The sequence below is a fragment of the Diadema antillarum genome, unplaced genomic scaffold (genome assembly GCF_040938485.1).
Source record: "Diadema antillarum isolate AM-2024a unplaced genomic scaffold, OU_Dant_1.0 scf00000133, whole genome shotgun sequence".
In the NCBI taxonomy this organism is placed as follows: domain Eukaryota; kingdom Metazoa; phylum Echinodermata; class Echinoidea; order Diadematoida; family Diadematidae; genus Diadema; species Diadema antillarum.
The window spans coordinates 1,138,545-1,158,797 of NW_027271022.1; the positions used below are offsets into that span (position 1 = coordinate 1,138,545).

Consider the following 20,253-nt stretch of genomic DNA (forward strand, 5'->3'; position numbering starts at 1 on the left):
GCACATTTGACTCATTGGCAAATGATAGGGCGCCTCATACACGAGGTGCTGCTCCAGCAGCGGGCAGCTGCTTCGCGGCCTGCGGCCTCACCTCTGATGACGACTAGTTTGCAGGCACAAACCCTTGTTGGTCGTAAAGGAGTCTGCGCCAAGACTACTACATGGACCACTTCGGCACTGTCCCATAGGCCCTGTGTTGTAGCTTCGCCGCCCCGACCGGACCGATTCTCGTGGGGCAACTCAGCTGTTGTGCACGCCGTGGTCCCCACGGCTGTTCGGTCTAACTGGGTATTCAGAAGAGCTTTTTGGGCCCCAGCCTACGACATACAAAATGACTACAACAGAGGAGCAAGAGGTATGAAGCATGGATATTTTTTTTAATACCTGTTGAAACATTAATGTGAATGAAATGTTTTCCGTGTCGTTTTTTTTTTGTTGTTGGCGCTTAGTCCCACATGTTGTATTTACCGTTACCACAGCGTTGCGTGAGTGATTTGCGTTGCCGTTGGCGTTGTGTCCTGAACTCCATGATCCTAGGACCGGTGCCTATGCCATGGCCATGGTATAGTAGTAGTGAATACGCACATATGTATGGGCAGCAAACGTCCCCAGTGCAGTTTTGTGGCAGCTTGAACTTAGTTTAAATATTGTAATTTGTAGTACAGTGTACATTCCTGAGCTGTATTTACTTTTTTTGTGTGATTCTTGCTCGTGGACAAGATTAAATAAATTAATTGTCAATCTGACTGACCGAGTGTCTTTAAACATTGACAATAAATTTACATGACATTTATGATTTGTATTGTTCATACGTCGTGTATATACACAGACATGTATGAGATGGGGAAAACCATGTCAATTTTATCTAATAAAAAATGTTGCACAGTATACAACCATGCTACCTCGCACATTGACCGAAAGATCGGTCTGTATCTGTCCGTCGGGGAATGTTCCGCGGAGACTGCGTCTGGCTTCACGGATCCCCTCCGTATACAGACCGAAGTCAATGATTGCGGCTCCTGTGTGGAGCAGTCGCGCACAGATAAAACGTTACGATAAACCAAATTTCAGACAGCTTTTTTACATTCAAACAAGTTTGACATGACATGACACATTATGCAGCAATATTTGGGAAAAATTTCTCAATTGTGCAATCGAAATACTCACATAAATATGGTTATAACGCAGAAATTTTATCGATATCGCAACATCGCCGTTCGCAGGCTGTAAGTCGCCATTTTGAATCTGTAAGCCAATCACATGCGAGGTACGTGTTTTAGTAAAACAAACGCGTAGAAACTACCTCGCATGTGATTGGCTAATAGATTCATAGTGTATGTTTCTGCAGTTTGAACGGGACGACACGACAGGCTGTGTTTTACGTCGGAAATTATACTAAGATGTTGGATTATTCATTAATCTGGTGAGTGTAATGTATTCTTAAAAAGCTAATTTCACTATACAAGCTTAAATTTGCCGACCTAGGGCTGTGAATTAGACGCAATCGAGAAGGGTGAGGTACCTCACCCAATTTTCCATAGAGACAGTGGTTAAGAACATCCACACAGCAATGGGTACTGCAACCTTCCGTCTGTCTACGGAGGACAGCGTTAATGGCAAAATATAAAAAGAGTCCTCCGGACAGACGGATCTTTCTGTCTACCTCGCACAGTGCTTTATGTAATTGTAGGCCCCCTTCCCCTTTACCAATTATTGCCACATTTAACAGTTTCCCTAGTATGACCAAGCGTTGTGGGGCCGGATAGGTTGTGGGACGGGACGCGTATTGTAAGTGCGTCTGTAATGAAAATGACGCACCCAGGAATTCTCACGCCGTTTTCAGAGTATGTTGTCTAGTGGTTAGTATATGAGGAGTCTATATCAAGTCTTTGAGGTGTAGAAGGGTGCATATTCTATGTAAAATAGGTAAGTTTTCACGCGCGAACTTAAGACGTTAAATGTCCGGAAACACAACCCTCCATCATACCCGTAAATTTACTCTTTGTGCTCTAGGTAGGTCCTATAAAATATCTAGCATATGAAGTAGAACTAACGATGTTAGCTTAGAAGAAAGGGTCCTATTAAATGGTAGAATTACCAGCAACTTTGAAGCCAAGGTTTGTTTTGATGCTTTTAAGGGAGTTCTTTTCGTCGTGTACTAACAAAGAATAGTTTCTGTATAGACAAAAGGTCATGTTGTCCACTTCTTTAGACCCCCTAACTTATCCCAGAAGTTTTAGATGAATGTACCCTCTCTTGAGACTTGCTGTGCCATTATGCTGATACTAAAAGCCATCTGTCACTTTTATATAAGATGCAGTAACTTATATGCCCACTTTCTTATTTGTTTCTTTTTCTTGCATTGGATCATTCACAGGAAGAGAGAGAAGTGCTTCTGTCAATCTATGATGGTGATGATTGTTTCAAGGCACTTGATGAGAAAACCTACCAATACAAAGTAAGTTCGGGGCAATGCTTCCTTTTTCCTCATCCTCCCTCCCCCCCCCCATCACACACACACACACACACACACACACACACACACACACACACACAGATATGATACATATATATGTTTGACTAAAATAGACCTCTTAATAAGTGACATTAACTGACTTTGATCATTATAATCATGATGATAATTTATGTAGAAGTGGATATTTTTGTGTGAGTCAGATGAATTTTGCATGTCTTCAGTTCTGCGGAATCAAGATATTATATAGTGACGGTACATTTATATAACAAGTACAGATATTCATGTTGTACGTGTGCTTTTGTGCAACACATTTCATGCAACCAGAAACAAGCACAAAACTTTCCACTTTTACAATAGTGCAGAATAATGTAGAAGACTCTATTTACTTTACAAAAACTTCCCATAAATACATGTATCCACACACACAAAAAAAAAAGATAAGGTTTGCAAGGATTTTACAAATCGCTTAGTGTCTGTCTCAGCCCTAAGTCTGTGGCAACTTCTTCCACAAAATAGGCACTGCAACGGCAAAAGAACAATTTCCATATATGACCACTTTTGTAACTTTTGTTCCCTTTTCTTTTCACATCAAAAGCAAGAGACATTTTGTTTTTATTGTTTGACCTGTTGACTATGAGGAGCTTTCTGCACTTTGTGTTCTCCTTCATATGGACAAGTTAGTGTGAAATAGCTCATTTTGAATTGAAATAGTTTTATATAATATATTTCCATTTTGTCTGGCTCTAAACTGAGGTAAAGGTTTCATGTAATTGTGATATATGCGTAATATATATATAATATATATATATTATGTATATATAGTGACAGATGCCATACATTGTAGCCAACAATCAAAGATAGGAGGCACCATTTTTAGATGGTTAGATTTTTCAGGAGAATGTCAAGGGACTCACATTGTTGTAAATTTTTCTCCTAACCCGTTGACGACGGACTGATTTTGCTACAACATGCCTTTCCCATAGACCTCTGCCCGAGTATACTTGGGGCTTGTCCTCAATAGGGTAAAAAATTAAATCAGTGAATTGAAGGGAAAGTCTTTCCTCCGTGCTTCTTCATTCAAGGCTCAGCATGTGAAGAGAAGAGATGGGCAAATTGATATGCAAGCATCCATTACATGTACTTACATTATGTCTGTGTTTTGTAGATAGGAGATGCTGGTGACAATAAGTCCTTCCTTCTGGAGATCTCCTGGGGTGAAGACTACCCCTCCTCATGTCCCAAGATCAGCTTGGATGCCTTCTTCAACAACCACATGTAAGTCTTGCAGCTTGAAGCTCCTGATTACTATGTGGATCATGTTGTAGGATGATACTCGTCTACATTCAAGTCACTTGCTTGTACAGTAGCTGCTTGGGATTGAGTGTAAAATGTTCCAACTGCATTGTTAGCAGCACATCCTATCTCTTTAGCAGTTAATGTAGCTCATAGATGAGTAGAGGTCATGGTATTTGCTGTCTCTGCTATTGATGAATTTAAAATGTACCCAATACACACACACTCTTTAGCAACAACATTGGGTGAATTCAAGTTCGGTGCTAGTGCTAGTGCTATCTCAGCACTAGCACCGGCGATAAAACCGAACTTGAAATCACGTCGGTGTTGGGAGTTGACCTCAAAATTATGACGTATTTCTGGTTGCTGGTGCTGGGCTCAGTGTTGAATGTCGTCTGCTGAACCGAGCTCCGCCAATGTTGTTAGCAATTTACATGCTTTTTCGCCATTGACTAACACTAGCCCCCTAGGGATCAACATTTTCGTCATTTCAAGTTCGGTGTTGGTGTTAGAGTTGCCGCGCGAGACTCATATTCACGTCCATAATAGATGCACGTTTTTCGTGCAAAGTCTATGCTGATGCAGTGATCGCCCACGTAACGTACACGAACACTCTCGACATGGCTTTACAAATCTGAGCCTGGGAGCAAAATTAAGATACAGTGTAGTTGTATTTTGGAGAGTGGTGAAATTTGTGGCATTTTAATCTGTCTTCCTCACTATGTCTCTAAAACTAAGAGATTTTGGCTGCATCTTTTAATATTTGACTGTAATCACGTGCAATTCCCGCGGAGCTTGCGGTGCTGTGATTCCAACACTTAGTGCTGGGGATCGATAATTTTGATCAGTATCGCCTCGTTAATCTGACCGTCGGTGTTGGAGCTCGATTTAACACTGTTATTCGGGTCGCTAGCACTAGCACCAAACTTGAAATCACCCAATGAATCTACTAATTTCTTTGACTTTCCCTTCTGAGTCTAACTATTCAAAACCAAAAGAGATAAAATTTGCCACACTCACTGATGAATAAGTAATGCCATAGCGTCCTTCTGCACAAATCATTGATAGTGGCTACATGGAATGTGTTGACTGTATGGACATTCTCTATGTATAATCTTTCAAGCATTCTAATCTACAATGCATTACAGTGAGTCAACGTTTTGCTTATTTTAATCCATGATGTGAAAAGCTGAAGATGTTGGCATAGCATGACTCGTAACACTAAACCATTGACTCTCTTTAGTGTTTGTGCCACTTGAAGTGAAAGCTGAAGGGGCTATTAACAGAGACTCCAACCCCAAGCACCTTCTGATCTGGAGATTCTCCCGCCTAAAACCCTTAGCAAACGGGAGACTCCAACTTGGTGTGCGAAGCGCGAAATTCCCAGGGTTCTAGATGCTGTCTGGTGCTATCTAAGGCTTATTTTTTCAACATATGATTGAAATAAGTAAGAAATCCTTTCCAACGGGAGACAAAGAGCCAGGGCGGGAGAAATTAAATCTCAAACGGGAGAACGGGAGATTTTGCAAATATGGGTTTTCGGCGGGAGATCTCCCGTCGAAAACGGGAGAGTTGGAGTCTCTGTATTAAAATATCATTTAAAGGGATGGTACAGTATTAGTAGAGATGAGAATTGGGCTTTTAACTTTTTGCGAGAAAACACTAATATGATATAGTACAGAGCATACCATTTTAAGAGGAATTCAAAGTTTATTTGATGAAAATTGGGTTTGGAATGACTGAAACATCCAAAAACAAAGTAAAACAAAGCGATTGTAATAAAGTATGGGTCCCACACTTTATTAGAATTGCTATTTTTTGGATATCTCAGCCATTTCAAAACCAATTTTCATCAAATAAACGTTGAATTTCTCATAGAATTACATGCTTTTTCATATTTCATAAGAGGTTTCTCATTATCTCGCCAAAAAAATGTTAAAAACCTGAATTTAGGTCTCAGCCAAAGCTATTTTAAAATGTTGGTGGGCATTTCCACGAAAAGGAACATTTTGTGGATGTCACTGTATTTTCTGTTTCCATTATTTTGCAGATCACAACACATTAAAGACAACATAATATCAAGGATAGGAAAGGAGGTAAGTATTACTCTCACATTTCTGCTTCTTCTGTAGTGTGTTCTGATGAAAATGTATCTTTGATGGATTGCACATTAATGTTGCATTCTGAACAGATAGAATCTGCATGTCTATGTCCTGTATTGATTTAGGCTCTGCATGTTTATTCATTCTCGTATGCTATACATGTAATGCATACAAAATAAAACAAAGCACAGGTAACCTGGTAAATCATCTGTTGCCAACAGTGATTTTATGGTCCTTCCAGATATTTAGGTAGATACTCTCATAAGTATGTTTTTGTCATATTCATGACAAATAGACTAGTTTGCATCATACTTTCATATTACAATCTATCTTACTCTGGGCCCTGTTACACACAAGTTGAGATCAAACCTAAGTCAGGAAATCAAAATTAGTCCCTAAATACTCAATTTTGATTGGCTGATGCCTGACTTATGTTTGATTTTCTGACTTACGTTTGATTCCATCTTTTCTTATGCAATAGGGCCCTGGTGTGACAAAAACATACCAAAGGCTGTACACTGTGAAAATACCTTGGCATTTATGGAAGCAAATTAGCAGTGAGGGCCATCAGATACGATAGGTTACAACTAGACTTTGCTGTCATCGTGTTTGTGTATCCTGTTTTAAGTCGTTCATGACTTTACCTTCAATCTATCTGATATGAGTACCACATTTTACAACAAAAAAAAAATGATGCCATTTTTTATCAATTTGATCAGTTAGTTTGTTAAAGGGACTGTACAGTACTAGTTGAGATGGGGATTCAGGTTTATACCATTCCTAAGTGAGATAAGGAGAAACCTCATATGAAATATGAAAGAGCATGTAATTTTAAGAAGGATTCACCGTTTATTTCATGAAAATTGGTTTTCAAATGGCTGAGATATCCAAAAAAGTGATAATAATAAAAGGCAACAGGCCACGCCTTTTATTAGGATCTTTTTGTTTCACCTTGTTTTTGGATATCTCAGCCATTTCAAAACCAATTTTCATCAAATAAACTTTTGATACCCATTAGAAGTGCATGCTCTTTGACATCTCATAGAGTGGTTTCTGAATATCTTGCAAAGCGTTAAAAGCTAAATCCTCATCTCAACCAGAACTGTACACACCCTTTAATGTCAATATTTGAAAAAGAAGAGAAAACAAACAAATAACATACATACATGTCTAGAGGAGTATGCATACAATTGAGAATCACTTTTAATGTTTGTTGCTATAATGATAACAGTAATGATACATACAATTTTTATGGTGCCATTTTCCATTCTGATTAAATGCTCAAGGTGCTTTTTACACTGAAGCAAAAAGAAAAAAAAAACAGAAGAAGAAATGAATGTCTGTCTTCAAAATGCACTGTTAAACAAGTAGGACTTTAGGTTGCTCCCCAAAGACCTATAAAATAAGTTTGATAAGAAGATCAACTTCAAATATGTTTTTGTTTACATTAGGTATCTGGTCTGTTCAGTAAAACTGCCCTGAGGAGCTAAATGAAGTTTGTTTGTTTTGTTTGTTTGTTTCCTCATTTTGTTTGATTTCCTTTCATTAACAATTATTATGCTACATGTGTGATTATTTCCCCCCACCCCCATGAGTTTAGGCAGAGCAATGGCTGGATAGTGCGATGACCTTCACCCTCTTTGAGTTCGCCAAGGAGAATGCGGAGGAGTTCATGTCAGCCCAGGAGGAGGCCAGTCCCATTGATGTGAGATGAACACTATTTTTGCTTATTTGTCTCCATGAAAGACAGCGTGAGATATTTGTCATAGGGTGCATTCAAGCACTCAAAAGCAAACCAAAGCAAACCAAACAAAAGCAAACCATAGAGTACTGTGCCAGATATAGAGCGTTCAAGTGCTGTGTGGAGGAAGCGTACATGTACCTCATGAGTTTAATATTTTTAGAGAGGGTCACACATTTTGAAGCAACAGGGCCATTCACAATACTTACAGATGTCCAGAACAAAGAGAACAAATTCTTTGCATCATGACGTATCATGCACATATTACACGCATTCTTCATATGCCAACTTCTGGTACGGTTTTGGTATGCTTTTGGAGCACTTCGGAAAGTGGTCCGCATTTGGCTCATTACAATTCAGTATGTTACACTTTATGAGCATTCGAGCACTCCTCTGGCGTGGGTACTATATGGTTCGATATGCTTTAGGAGAGTGCTCGAATGCACCCCTTGTTTGATGACACAACATTCACCAATTTCTCACAGTGTGGTATATTTCAATGAGCTCCTCGGCCGTGATAAGGCAAAGGAACGTAACTCAAAATTTGGGCATTTTGAGTTATGAGCATATGGCTCCTAAATAAAATGTGCTCTTTTTAATGGTGAATGTCTCAATTCTCAAATGTTTACCATTTCAGAGATAAAAAGCGTATCTCACACACCTTTTTCACAACGTTGCCGTTTCCAGCTAGGCAAAACAACGTAAGCTGAGATACGTATAGAAATGACAAAGAAAGCATTTTCGCTGTTACGGCAAATGAACGTATCTTTACATACACTGTTTTTTCATGGTGGTTTCTCAAGAAAAAAGAAGGAAATTGCGACGCCAAAAGAACGTATGTCATCATACAGCGCTTTGCTGTATAAAATCAGGGCCATGCGCGCTACAGTCAGCACGGCAAAAGAACGTATGTCATCATACTGCGCTTTGCTGTATAAAATCAGGGCCATGCGCGCTACAGTCAGCACGGCAAAACAACGTATCAACATCGTGGCCATCACAACACACGCTACACTGCATATTAACTCTATGTGCAAGACATACGGCTACGTGCTGCAGATCCATTTCAGCCGCGGCAGTGAGTGTAGTGCCGCCGCTGATGCCGGGCCGCTTGCGACAACAGCCTGCAGCAGTGCTGTAGCAGAGTACTGGTTGACTGGCAGGCAAGCTTTGCTGCAGTGTGAACTATGAAGTCATGCCAGTTGTTCTGTTTTGCAGTCATGGAATGGATATTCTCCTGACCAGTTAATGCTACCACAAAGAGAAAATCAGCGGTAACACCGGTAAGTTTTATTTTGTTTTTGTCAGGTCTAAGTTTGATCCAGCCCGACCAGACGCCGTGCGAAGTACGGCGATTGGGCTGTACATAGTGGACGACAGTACGCTATGCTAGTAGTAGGGTCCAGTACTTTCAATTATAGTTTTCACTAAGATTTAAGAAAACAATGAGTAAAAAACAAATAAACAAAAAACACAGCAAGCTACGAAAATAAAGAGCAAACATAGATCTATGAGTATGACAGCCTTTCCTGTCGGTGGGCTTGGCAAAACGTGGCTCATTGGTGTGGTTGTGGTTCTACTATTAAAGGACTCTGTAAATGTAGGATACTTGTACTACTACTAGTGGTCTAGTAGATCAAGTAGTGACTGTCAAAAGAAATTTACCTATGCGCAAAGGAAGTGGACCCCAATATACTGTTATGATCATCGACATTCGACTTGAGGTCTTCTACCTCAAATTCAGTTTTGTAAAGTAACAGCTTTATAGTAAACAGTAGACTCGACTTCAAGCAAATGACAATAAAGCTTGATACTGATGAATTCCATTTAGTCTTTAGTGGCTACATGAACTGATGGCACACAATATGTTCTAATAATGACATTAACAGCATTACTTTGGCAAGAAAAGTAGGGATAAAATGGAATGTTTGGTCTACATCTTTGGCTAAACATAAGTAGTCTTAGATCTTGTTTGTTATTTCTTGAAAGGATGAAGAATGTGATTGTGGTGTTTTCATACATACAGGAATTTACTCACTTAAAATTAACCTAAAAAATAAGGTAATATTTAATGGTACTCTTTACCTGCTATAACTATGGAGGCCTGATTTATTTTCTTTTTAATTCTTTGTGCAATTTTAGTCAGCTGTACATATTCTTTAAAACATTTTTTTTTTCATTTCGATACGATATAATGCATTGTTGCCATGGTAGATCCTATACATGCTAATACGTTCCACCCCTCCCCATAAAAATGTTGAGGGCAAAAGCTTATGGAATTCAAATATTTATCATCAAGTTAGATGGTTTTAAATACTATGTAAAGTTCAAATATTCAGACCCAATCGTCTACTTTAGGTGATATTAACATTCGTGTTGAACTTTTTGCTTGTCTCTCTTTTCAGTGTCCACACCAACCGCCAGCCTAGACCAGCACAGAAAAGGAATGCAGTGTATCAAGTACAATGAAAGGTACACGTTGAATAATCACCTATTAGTTCATACAAAAAAGTATTAGGAGAAGGGGGCAGAAATTAATCCCACCTTTGTCATTATCACTAGCGACACAAGCCGGCATTTGGAAAAAAATATAAAAAAAGAAAAGAAAAGAAGGCAGAATCCATGATGATGACTTTCTGATAATTTGAGAATACCACATTTCACAGTTCATTCCTTAGCGATAAAAAATTATAATATTAAATGAAAACTGATGAAATGGTAACCATATTCTGTCTCAAAACAAACACACAGCCGTGTGCATCCTCAAGGGGTATTTGTATGATGTTGAATAATAGATACTGTGAGTGTATTTCATTATTTGAAGAGTTTGTTTGCAAAATACGATAAGTCCATATTTGCTAAATGGAGATATTTGCGATTAAGGGTCAAGAAAAATAAAGAGAATAATACGAAATTGTTTGCTTCTTTTGACCACAACTTCAAAAATGTTCGATTTTATGGACTGACCAGTATATAATTTAAAAGATATCATATTGTACTTTATGAGAGAGACTGTACTTCAAAATCTTCAAAAACGGACTTATCGGTTTTGCGAACAAACTCTTCATAAATACTCATTCTCATATTCTTTGCTTTTTTTAGGAGGGGGGGGGGGTCTGTGAGAGAGGATTTGTTACAAACAACCATGTCTAATGAAGAATCTAATCACATAACTAAAGCAGAATTGAAATTCACTAGCTTTCTTTTATGGAAAATACAGAGTGCCTCATTTTATTTTGTGTTAATTATTCTCTTGCGTTTTTTTTTTTTATTTTCCTGCAGTGGTCTACCGAGCAGTTCGAAAGCAGAGAAAGGAGCAACTATACAAATTTCAGAACAGCTCTGCACGCCCGTCAGAATCTCATGAAAGATGGAGTGGATTGTGCACTAGATCAGTCAACTTTAAAAGAAAAATAATAACACTCGGATTGTTTATATAGGATCAAGTAAATCTTTCACAGTTAAATTAAGAACTCGCAAAACTCAACTGTGAAATGTTAATGACTATTCTTACGTTATTAAGGCACAAGAAAGATTTCTTTTTTTATATTGATATGAAACTAAAGATTCTATTTCAAAAAAAATATGATGAGGGCTTATTGCCCTTTGAAATGATGATTATCAACTTTAGGTAAAATTATCACTTGTTCATAGTAAATATTGTTGTAAATGCTTGCCCGCAAAATCAATATCATGTTGATTGAAACTTGTCAACATATTTCAGAAAACCAGGGAAATAGTAACCTTTATTTCCTGCATAATTTTGATTTATTTTGAGCCTAATCTCTCCGGGAGCTCTCAGACAACGCAGATGTATTGCAGCACAGCAAATCGCTGTTGTGATAAGACGTTTATTGAAATGTGTTTAAAGTGAATACTGTTGCAAATTCTCCCTTCGTTTCAGCTGCCTGATAATTGTTCTTTACCCAAGTATTTACTTCTTACTACACTTGATCTTCAACAACAGTAAGGATTAAAAATACATTGTGTGCTATTCATAATTTGTAATTTGTAGATGTTCTGATCTTCCAAGGTAAAAATTGATGCAAAGGTCTGATATGGTAATATATAACTAAGTATAACTAATCTCCAGAAAAAAAAAATGTTCTGTTCTATTGAAATTGAAAATTTTGCTCCCATGGTTCTGTTCAACTGTGGTACGTAATAATAAAGGCTACTTTACTCGGGAAGTAAATTACTTTTTTTTCTATTTCTGTTACCATCATGATAATGTTTATAGTTGCTGCTGATTTGCTTTCAATGTGATAAAAGCATAATGGCATATTAAACTCTATCTTAGATTGTAAGAAGAAAGCGTAGATACCTATTTCATATTGTTAAGACTTGCAAATAATCGAATGATTTCTGTAATGCTGTTGTCTTTGAGAAACAGATGTACACACATGTTTTCCCCTATAAACCTTTAAGAAAATGTAAATCAGTCTCTGCATCTACGTTTGTCATGTCTATCTCAAAGTTATTCAACTGAGAGAATGTTTGCACCTCTGACAAGTCTGAGATGTGTGTGTGTGTGTGTGTGTGTGTGTGTGTGTTGTACTTGCTTGGTTGTGTGTGTGTGTGTGTGTGTGTGTGTGTGTGTGTGTGTGTGTGTGGTCAAGTTACACCTAAAAACATTAAAACCTGGATTCATACTTACCTGATAAATCATTGTTATTATTGTTGTTGTTCAAAGAATTGAGGCATTTTAACCTTCCGGATACAATTCATGCAATCAACCAAACATCAACAACTTATAACGATAAACAAAGTACTTAATATTATTCTGTCTGTTCAAATCCTTTCATCTCAATGGAAATCGTTAAATAAATCGAAGAAAAGGTAGAAATTAAAACAGGAGTCTCAATATTAACACATGCGTGTATGTGTCTTTGAAACGAAGTGTATGTGCAGATGTCTATACAGTTCTTTTTTATACCCATTTTATTTTAGTTTTTTTTTGCCAGTTCCCATACAGTCATAATAGTTACCACTCATGCATTTTCATACTAAAAAATATACATATTTCAAGTTCATCTTAATTGTAGCACATGGCATAAGAAGTGTAATGAAATCCATTTTCAGACTTTACCCAAACTCGTACTTTAGTTGTCAATATTAATCCAAATCCATGCTTTTGTTAAAACAACATGAATGATAAACCACATATAATTATGCTCCCAATGAAAAAAATCTTACATCAAGAGATAAAAAACATACACTTAAAGATAATGAAAAAGAATGGACATCTCAAACTATAAACTGTGTATGCAAATGAAGTAAAACAAAAATATACGGTAATTGGTAGATAACAACTAATTACATTTTAGTACATACTCGGTAAGTTTTCAGAAAAAAAACCGAAAATGTTCAATTGCATCGATCATTTTGCAAGCTAACGTGTTTTACTATTCCTTATGTATATCTAAAAACACATAACGGGACTTTTATCATCCAGTTAACAAAATTGTCAAAGTAAATAAATCATAGAGATTGTTGCCATAGAGTTGGGATACGTCATTCTGCCTAATTACATTGATGAAAGGGTTGAGGCGCAGATATTTGTAAGTCAAGATACGTTGTTTTGGCATACTGAAGTAGCTTCGCGGGAGAATGCTTACGCGCCGTAAGTCAGGATACGTTCTTTTGCCTAATTGATATGTTGCCGCGTGAGGATTCTCGCACAACGTAAGTAAGGATACGCTCTTTTGGCAAACTAGAATTACTCATCAGCACAGTGCTGTGATTCGGTAAAATGCTGTATCTATTCTAAACATGGCAATTACTCTAAAACGGGAAGTCCTATTTTACTGAAATTTTCCCGAGATATTCTTTATTAATGCCTAAGAAACTTCGCTGCTTCAAAAGTGTTTTGCTCCTATGACGGAAAAATGGGAACCAATTGAATTTTCAAAGTCGTTTTTCTCAGAACATGATATTCTGAGTTACGTTGTTTTGCCTTATTACGGCCGTCCTGTAAATTTTACTAATACTCTAGAAATGCAAACGCATGTAGGATGGTATAAAATGTCCTTGATTTATATGGTCTAGAAGCAGTGGTTGTGCCCAGTGCTTGTATACGTCCTCATTTTATCTGTTCCCTCACTGCCGGTCCGGTCCTGAGATAGCTTGCACATTGAAGCCTTTAAAGGGCTTCCGTAGTTGTCACATAAAATATTCTCAAACACACACAACATAGCATTCTGTACTCACAATTTTTATCATACAGATGTCAAGGATGTGAGAGTTCAGAGTTTAATCTTATTTCAGACTTTTTTACTCTGCCCCAAACCTACTGTTTAGACTTTCTGCAGTACAAATGCATTCAACTGTTCACAGCTTTTAGGCACTTGAGACTTTTTTTTCATAAGTTTCAGACTCACACCCCTGAGATGTTGAAAACAGGGGAAAAAAAGAAAAGAAAAGAAAACAACACTATATAATTTTTTATAAGTTTTCAAGATGTTAGGAAAAAGTGATGATAAGCAATCCAAGTTAGGAAAGTAACTGGAACACATTTTGTATTTTCACTCTTTGGTCCTTCATTACTTACTTAGGAATTCATTATACTCATAAACTTGAACTTAGTTATAGACTACTTTAGTATATTTTAATCTTATTTCTGTTGCTGATACAGTAGTTAAAGGGGACCTCTGTATGATTTTCAGACTTTTACCTTTGAACAACAATAAATTAGTTAAATAGAGTACAAAGTTTCAGAATTTATAGTGATTGAGATGGGGAATGAGAATGTTTTCAAAATTCATAACAATTTGCAATGAACAAGGATGATGACATAGCAGCCTCACCATAAGAATGCATGAGTTGGGGCTTTAGGAAGCAGAACAAAAGAAGAAGGCATGCATAGATTCCTCACAGGTGAACTTGTTGAGCAAGCGGTATTGTAATGAATTACACTGCTACATTTCTGAAATATGTGAGGCTCTGATGTTATCAACACTGTTCAATGTAATTTGTTTAAGATTTTCAGTTTATTGATTTCTCTGCTCAAGGGCCACAATAAATTCCACGAATCTATACATAGAGCTGTCGATTTATGTACTACATGACGTGAAATTATGAAAATCGTCTGGAATGCCATTTTAAGTATTATTTTACTTTCACTCTCCATCATGATCCAATTTTTCATTTCTTTTTTTTTTTTCTCAGACTGAAGGAGAGAAAGATGAGAAAGAAGACGTGGTGCAGTCAACCCAGCAGACGGCTAAACCAAAGGAAAAGAAGGAACAGTTGACCAAAGCACAGAAGAGAAAGCTAGCTGACCGAACAAGTAAGAGAATACTGCATTTCTGTTGCCTTCTGATGAATGCTGTATCACACCAGCATCCAAGAGTCAAGCCAGGGGGTAGAGTTCCTTCCAGTTTGATAGAAGCAAAACACTCTGTGCATCTGACAGCACACTGAAATGGAGACCCCACGTTTTATGAGAGGGTCACCCATGTTGGAGATCCCGTTAGACTTCCTGGCAAGGAGCATGGTGAAACTTGGGGATGCTGTCTGTCTCACTCGCTCACCCTGGAATATGTATGAAGGATACAAATTTCTTGAGATTCAACCCACATATCTACATCATAAGAGGATCAATAAACAGCATCAGGTTTATTGAGCTATGAAAATGAATGAAAGACTGACAGAGCAACTGATCAAATGAATGGGGGGGGGGGGGGGGGAAGGAAGCTGGAGAGGGGAAGCAGGCTCTATCCTTGCAACCCTTCTATGATAATACTCTCTCAACCACTTCAATTAGTTCTCCACAGAGATAATGTTATCCATCTTTTGCCACTTGGCCTTCCTGCAAATCAGTTTCAATTTTTTTTTTTTTTTTTGCTTTTAACTATTTCTTCAACCAATCTGTGTTTTCTCACATACTACACAAAATGCTGCCTTAGGGGGAAAGTATATTTTGATACTCATGCAGGAGAACTGGAAATTAATTGTTAACGTAGTAATATCGTGACATTGAATGATTTTTTTTTGGTAAATCTTGGATGTATAGTATGTAACACCATGTAACACTTCTTTTACATGAAAATAGTTGCAACAAAGTCCAGATTCCTCTTTTCCTTTTCCTGAATAATAATGCCAAGAATACCCTCCAGAAGTCAAGAAGCAAATGCTCATTGTTTGGTTCATTTTTAAACAAAGTCGTATTGGTCTCGTCCTTCCTTTTTGATAAGTCTGTAATGTCAAGTGCATGCTAATGAATGATCTTTCTCTTGTTCTATATACCAGTAGGTTGACTTCAACTTTCTAGCCTGAGATTTCACTTGCATCACATGAATCGCACCTCCAGCATCTCGTAAAAATACCGACATCCATTCTAACATAATGGACTAAAGAGCCAAAATGACAAAAACGTCACACACATTAAAATGCAGTTCTTTTTGGGGTTTTTTTTTTTTTGTAGATTAGCTAACCTGATAATATCTTGCCTTTCAGAAACAATGACAGAGCATGTAAATAGTAGACTGCATTGATCAGACAAGTTATAGTGTTTGGAAATACATCTTTGTAATATGTGCCTGTCGCTCTAGTCATTCCAGCTTGTGAATTGATTAACATATTGGAAGGTCACATAAAACAACAATCTATTTTCTATTCTTTTCTTCCTCTTCTTCTTCTTCTTCTTTTTTTTTTTTTTTAAATGTTGTGTTTTGAACCGCCATAAGATTACAAGGGAGAGAGACCTCGTGGCTGGGACTGGGTGGATGTGATCAAACATGTAAGTTGACAATTTTGTTCTCATGTTTATGTTGATGTCACCGTCAAAGGACTTAAAGGACAATTACACGTCATATACATGCAGATTGAGTGAATGCAGCAATATTAGTAGGGTGCATCAGTGAAAGTTTGACAAAAAAAAAAACCTTTCCCTCAACTCGCTACTGATGTATGTTAAGGGTAACATTATTCCCTCTGCCTTCTGAAAGAGGCAAGTCATCGAGCTCTTTTATTATGCGAGAAGAGTGAAAATATGTTGAATTTGCTTTGTAATTTCTTGATATAGTTCTACGCATGTGACATCACAAACTGCAGTAGTCTTCTAATCCAGCGATGGCGGCACTGAAACTTCAAAAATTCATAACTTTAGAATGGATGGGCTGATTTTCCTCAACCTTTCACTGATGTGTTCTACTATTAATAGTGCTGCATCCTCTCAATTCTTGTGTACATGAAGGTGAACTTGTCCTTTACGCAGGTTAAATATTTGCACTCTTTTTCTTCTTCTTCTTCTTCCTCTTTTTTTTTTTAATGGTGTTGGTGGGTTTACAGTCCCTTTTCCTTTTCCAGTATCTTTGATATTGACCAGTGGCGGATCAAGAGGGGGGCGCACAGGGTGCACGCCCCCTCTTTATTTGTGGTAAAAACAAAAGAAATCAAAAGGAAAAAAAGGGGAGGTGCCCCCGTTTAATTTTGCAGAGGCACCTCCCCTTTACGGAATTCCTGGATCTGCCCCAGTTGACCATATTAAGATATCAATACATATTATTTCATAAAGCATGAAGGTTAATGAATATTGTGTGTTTTCTTTTTTTCTTTTTTCTTTTTTTGGCGGAGTTGTGCCATCTTTCATAATGATGTTTAGCTCCATTGCCAAATTTTATAGTCTTACAATTTGAGCATGTTAGATCACAAAAGAATGAATTAATGATCCTATTTGCAAGTGAAGTCAGTACAAAGCAATGGTTATACATATCTTCTGGCTTCTGTAAAAGAAAAAAATGAATATATTTTTCTCCTGAAATATATGAAGCAGTGATAATATGCTTCTAGATGTAGTTTTTTTTTTTCTCTCTCTCTCTCCCTCTCTTTTATCATTAACTTCCTCGTGTGGCAAAGCTAAGCTTTTGATGTTACAGATAGGGAGAGCTGTCCGCCATAATTCACCCACTTGCCCTTTAAATTCAGACACACACCAAGCCAGTATCTGTCACTGCCAAGCAACCTCCCCCTTGTAATAACAACCAGTCTCAATGCCTGCATCAATCAATAAAGATGCCGTGGTCTTCCGCATCCTCCTCCATCACTGCAATGACCCAATTATGTTTGCATGACCTTGTGGACCGATGTCTCTGTCATTCCACAAAATATAGACTCGGGGAGAGCCATGATATTATCATTGTGTCCTCTATGCAAAGAATCAAGCGTTATGTTGTGAGTCCCGCCGGTTGCCTCTCTTTGTCTTTTTTTTTTTCTTCCCCACTGAAAAATTCGGAGGGGAACATGTGTAGTTGTACATTCCAGTTCAGTCCAATGGGTGATTCTACTCCACCTTGTGTGATTCTTGTTATACTTATGTTATCTTAAGGGGATGGCTAGTAACTGATCAGTGGGAATCAGTGGGAATGCTGGGGGATTATTGTTTCAATCCTTGTGGAATTCATTTAAGAGTACATTATGTACTGTATCTATTGTTGTGTGAAAATTATTTGCTTCAGAATGGTCTCATATTCAAGTAATGTGCAGTTCAATATTTCCAGGTTAGCATGTCTGTACAGTGACAGGGCGATCGTTAAATGAATCCCACAAGAATTGGAACAATCACCCCCAGCATTCCCACTGATTTCCACTGATTTCCACTGATCAGTTACTAGCCATCCCCTTTAAAGTCATGGAGTGTTTAGAGCAGACACTGATGATGAACAAGTAAAAGAGGAAAATCACCAGCAGACATGATACTCTGTAGATTTCAATCAGATTTCCTATTTTTGTTTTGTTTTCTTCTCAAGTCTGTACACATTTTGCTCTTTCCATGTGTTAAAATCACCTGATAATTTTGATATCCTGTTTAATAATAAAAACAACCTCAATGTCATCCCTGATTACCAGATCTGTGTGATGTACACGGTGGTATATAGTCAGTTCTTAATGTCACAACTTGTAAACACCTATCATGCATTGGAGAGGACTAGCCTCTTGAAGCTGAGAAATCTGCTCAATGCACAGAGCTGGATTGTCCAGAAGATGCAACCCTAGAACAAAAAAGAATGAAAAATCAGTTGGGTGGAACGTTTCACTGACGCCGGACCTGGGACCCCTCATGAAAAGTAAAACAAATACAAGCCAAAAAGAATCAGAAACCCGCATGTAGATGGTGTCAGTGTTCGGCACACGAATCGTACGCCCAAAAAAAAACCAACAACAACAATCACAACAACAACTTTGCTACTCTACAAGAAGACTGTGTGTGGTTTCATAAAGATGTGTGATTACCATGAAAGGTAATTTTTCCTTCAGTTCAGATGTGACACAGGCACACACTACACACACACTCACACTGAGTCATGCACATTTGTTCTTGAATTAGTCAACGCGCATTGACCACCATATTATCATGCTACAGAGCATCAGTATATAGAAGTTGTGAATGAGGAACTGAGTTGCTGTATAACCCCCCCCACACACACACACACACACACATTTGCCACTATCTTTGTAGCTATGACTAATGATGATTGCTTCATGAGGATATCTGTATGCTTTTCTACATGCATCTTCAGGTCTTACAAATTGTTACAAGAATAAAAAAAAGTTTTAAAAATTGTTGGATTTGACACTCTAATGTTTTTCATTACACACTGATTTTTGTGTTCTTTTTAATTCATATTTTATGTACTCTATATGAATTAATTATTGTTTTTCCCTCTTTGATTTTTTTGCCACAGTTAAGTAAGACTGGTCCATCCAAGCCTGATAGTTGACAATGAGTGCAACTCACGACAAGCTTCATCAACTCAACCAAAGGAAACTTTCAGTCAATGTTGTGCCGGAAGTGCTGAATTGCAAATGGACAACATACACAGTGTACTACTTGTGGGACTCTTCTGTATGTTTGCATCAAATACTGTCAAAAGTTGGAAGTTTTTGTGGTGCTGCCCTCTTGCGACAGAAGTTTGCATTTGTGAATCTCCTCGGATTAAGCGTATTTGTAACTCGGGAGATAGCATCCTCGAACAGGAAATACAGGTCTGGATCACCTTTTTGTGCACCCTCGGGATATCGTCTGCATACAGTTTGGAAGTTGATGCGAAACACCGTTCATGTCCGAGGAACTGGATTCTTAAGTTTGTAAGCCAGATTGAATCGGGATGTTACATGATTATGCCATGTCATCACACACTTTAATTGGCTCTCTTCAGAGTCTAGAACAGTGACCAGAACTGTTGTGGTTCTTAGTTGAGAGATGTATGTCTATTGTAAGGTTGTCCACTTTAATTGGGTAAATGCCAATCTCATTGTGTTTGCACTTCATTTAGCAAAGCTTTATTCAGTCCAGTGGAACCTCCTGCAGTACAGTGGACTCCCGTTATAACGAAGTCCTCAGAACCGGCAGTTTCCTTTCGTTATATCAGAATTTCGTTATAACCGAACAAATAAACAATAGAAATACACAAAGTGGATGACATTGCAGCCCAAATTTTTACTTCGTTATAACCGGAATTTCGTTATAACCGTGTTCGTTATAACGGGAATGCACTGTACTATCAGCTGTGGAATACATATCTATCATTAGTGCAATGTTAACATTTCATTCTCCATTCTCTTGTCATCATCATGTTCTGCTCTGTGAAGTCATCTTTGAGTATTTTCTAGACACTACAAACTGAATTCACCGAATTCAG

At 37.8% G+C, this 20,253-nt stretch overlaps 1 protein-coding gene across 1 annotated transcript; it reads left to right on the forward strand.

Annotated features, from left to right (window-relative positions):
- Positions 1-235: 235 nt before the first annotated feature.
- LOC139720775 (RWD domain-containing protein 4-like) lies at positions 236-19,621 on the forward strand. Its single transcript, XM_071632117.1, has 8 exons — positions 236-355; positions 2,378-2,458; positions 3,642-3,751; positions 5,820-5,865; positions 7,472-7,576; positions 14,780-14,900; positions 16,300-16,352; positions 19,297-19,621. Exons 1-8 carry the CDS (start codon positions 332-334, stop codon positions 19,330-19,332), a joined length of 576 nt encoding a protein of 191 aa, XP_071488218.1. The 5' UTR covers positions 236-331; the 3' UTR covers positions 19,333-19,621.
- The last annotated feature ends 632 nt before the right edge of the window (positions 19,622-20,253 follow it).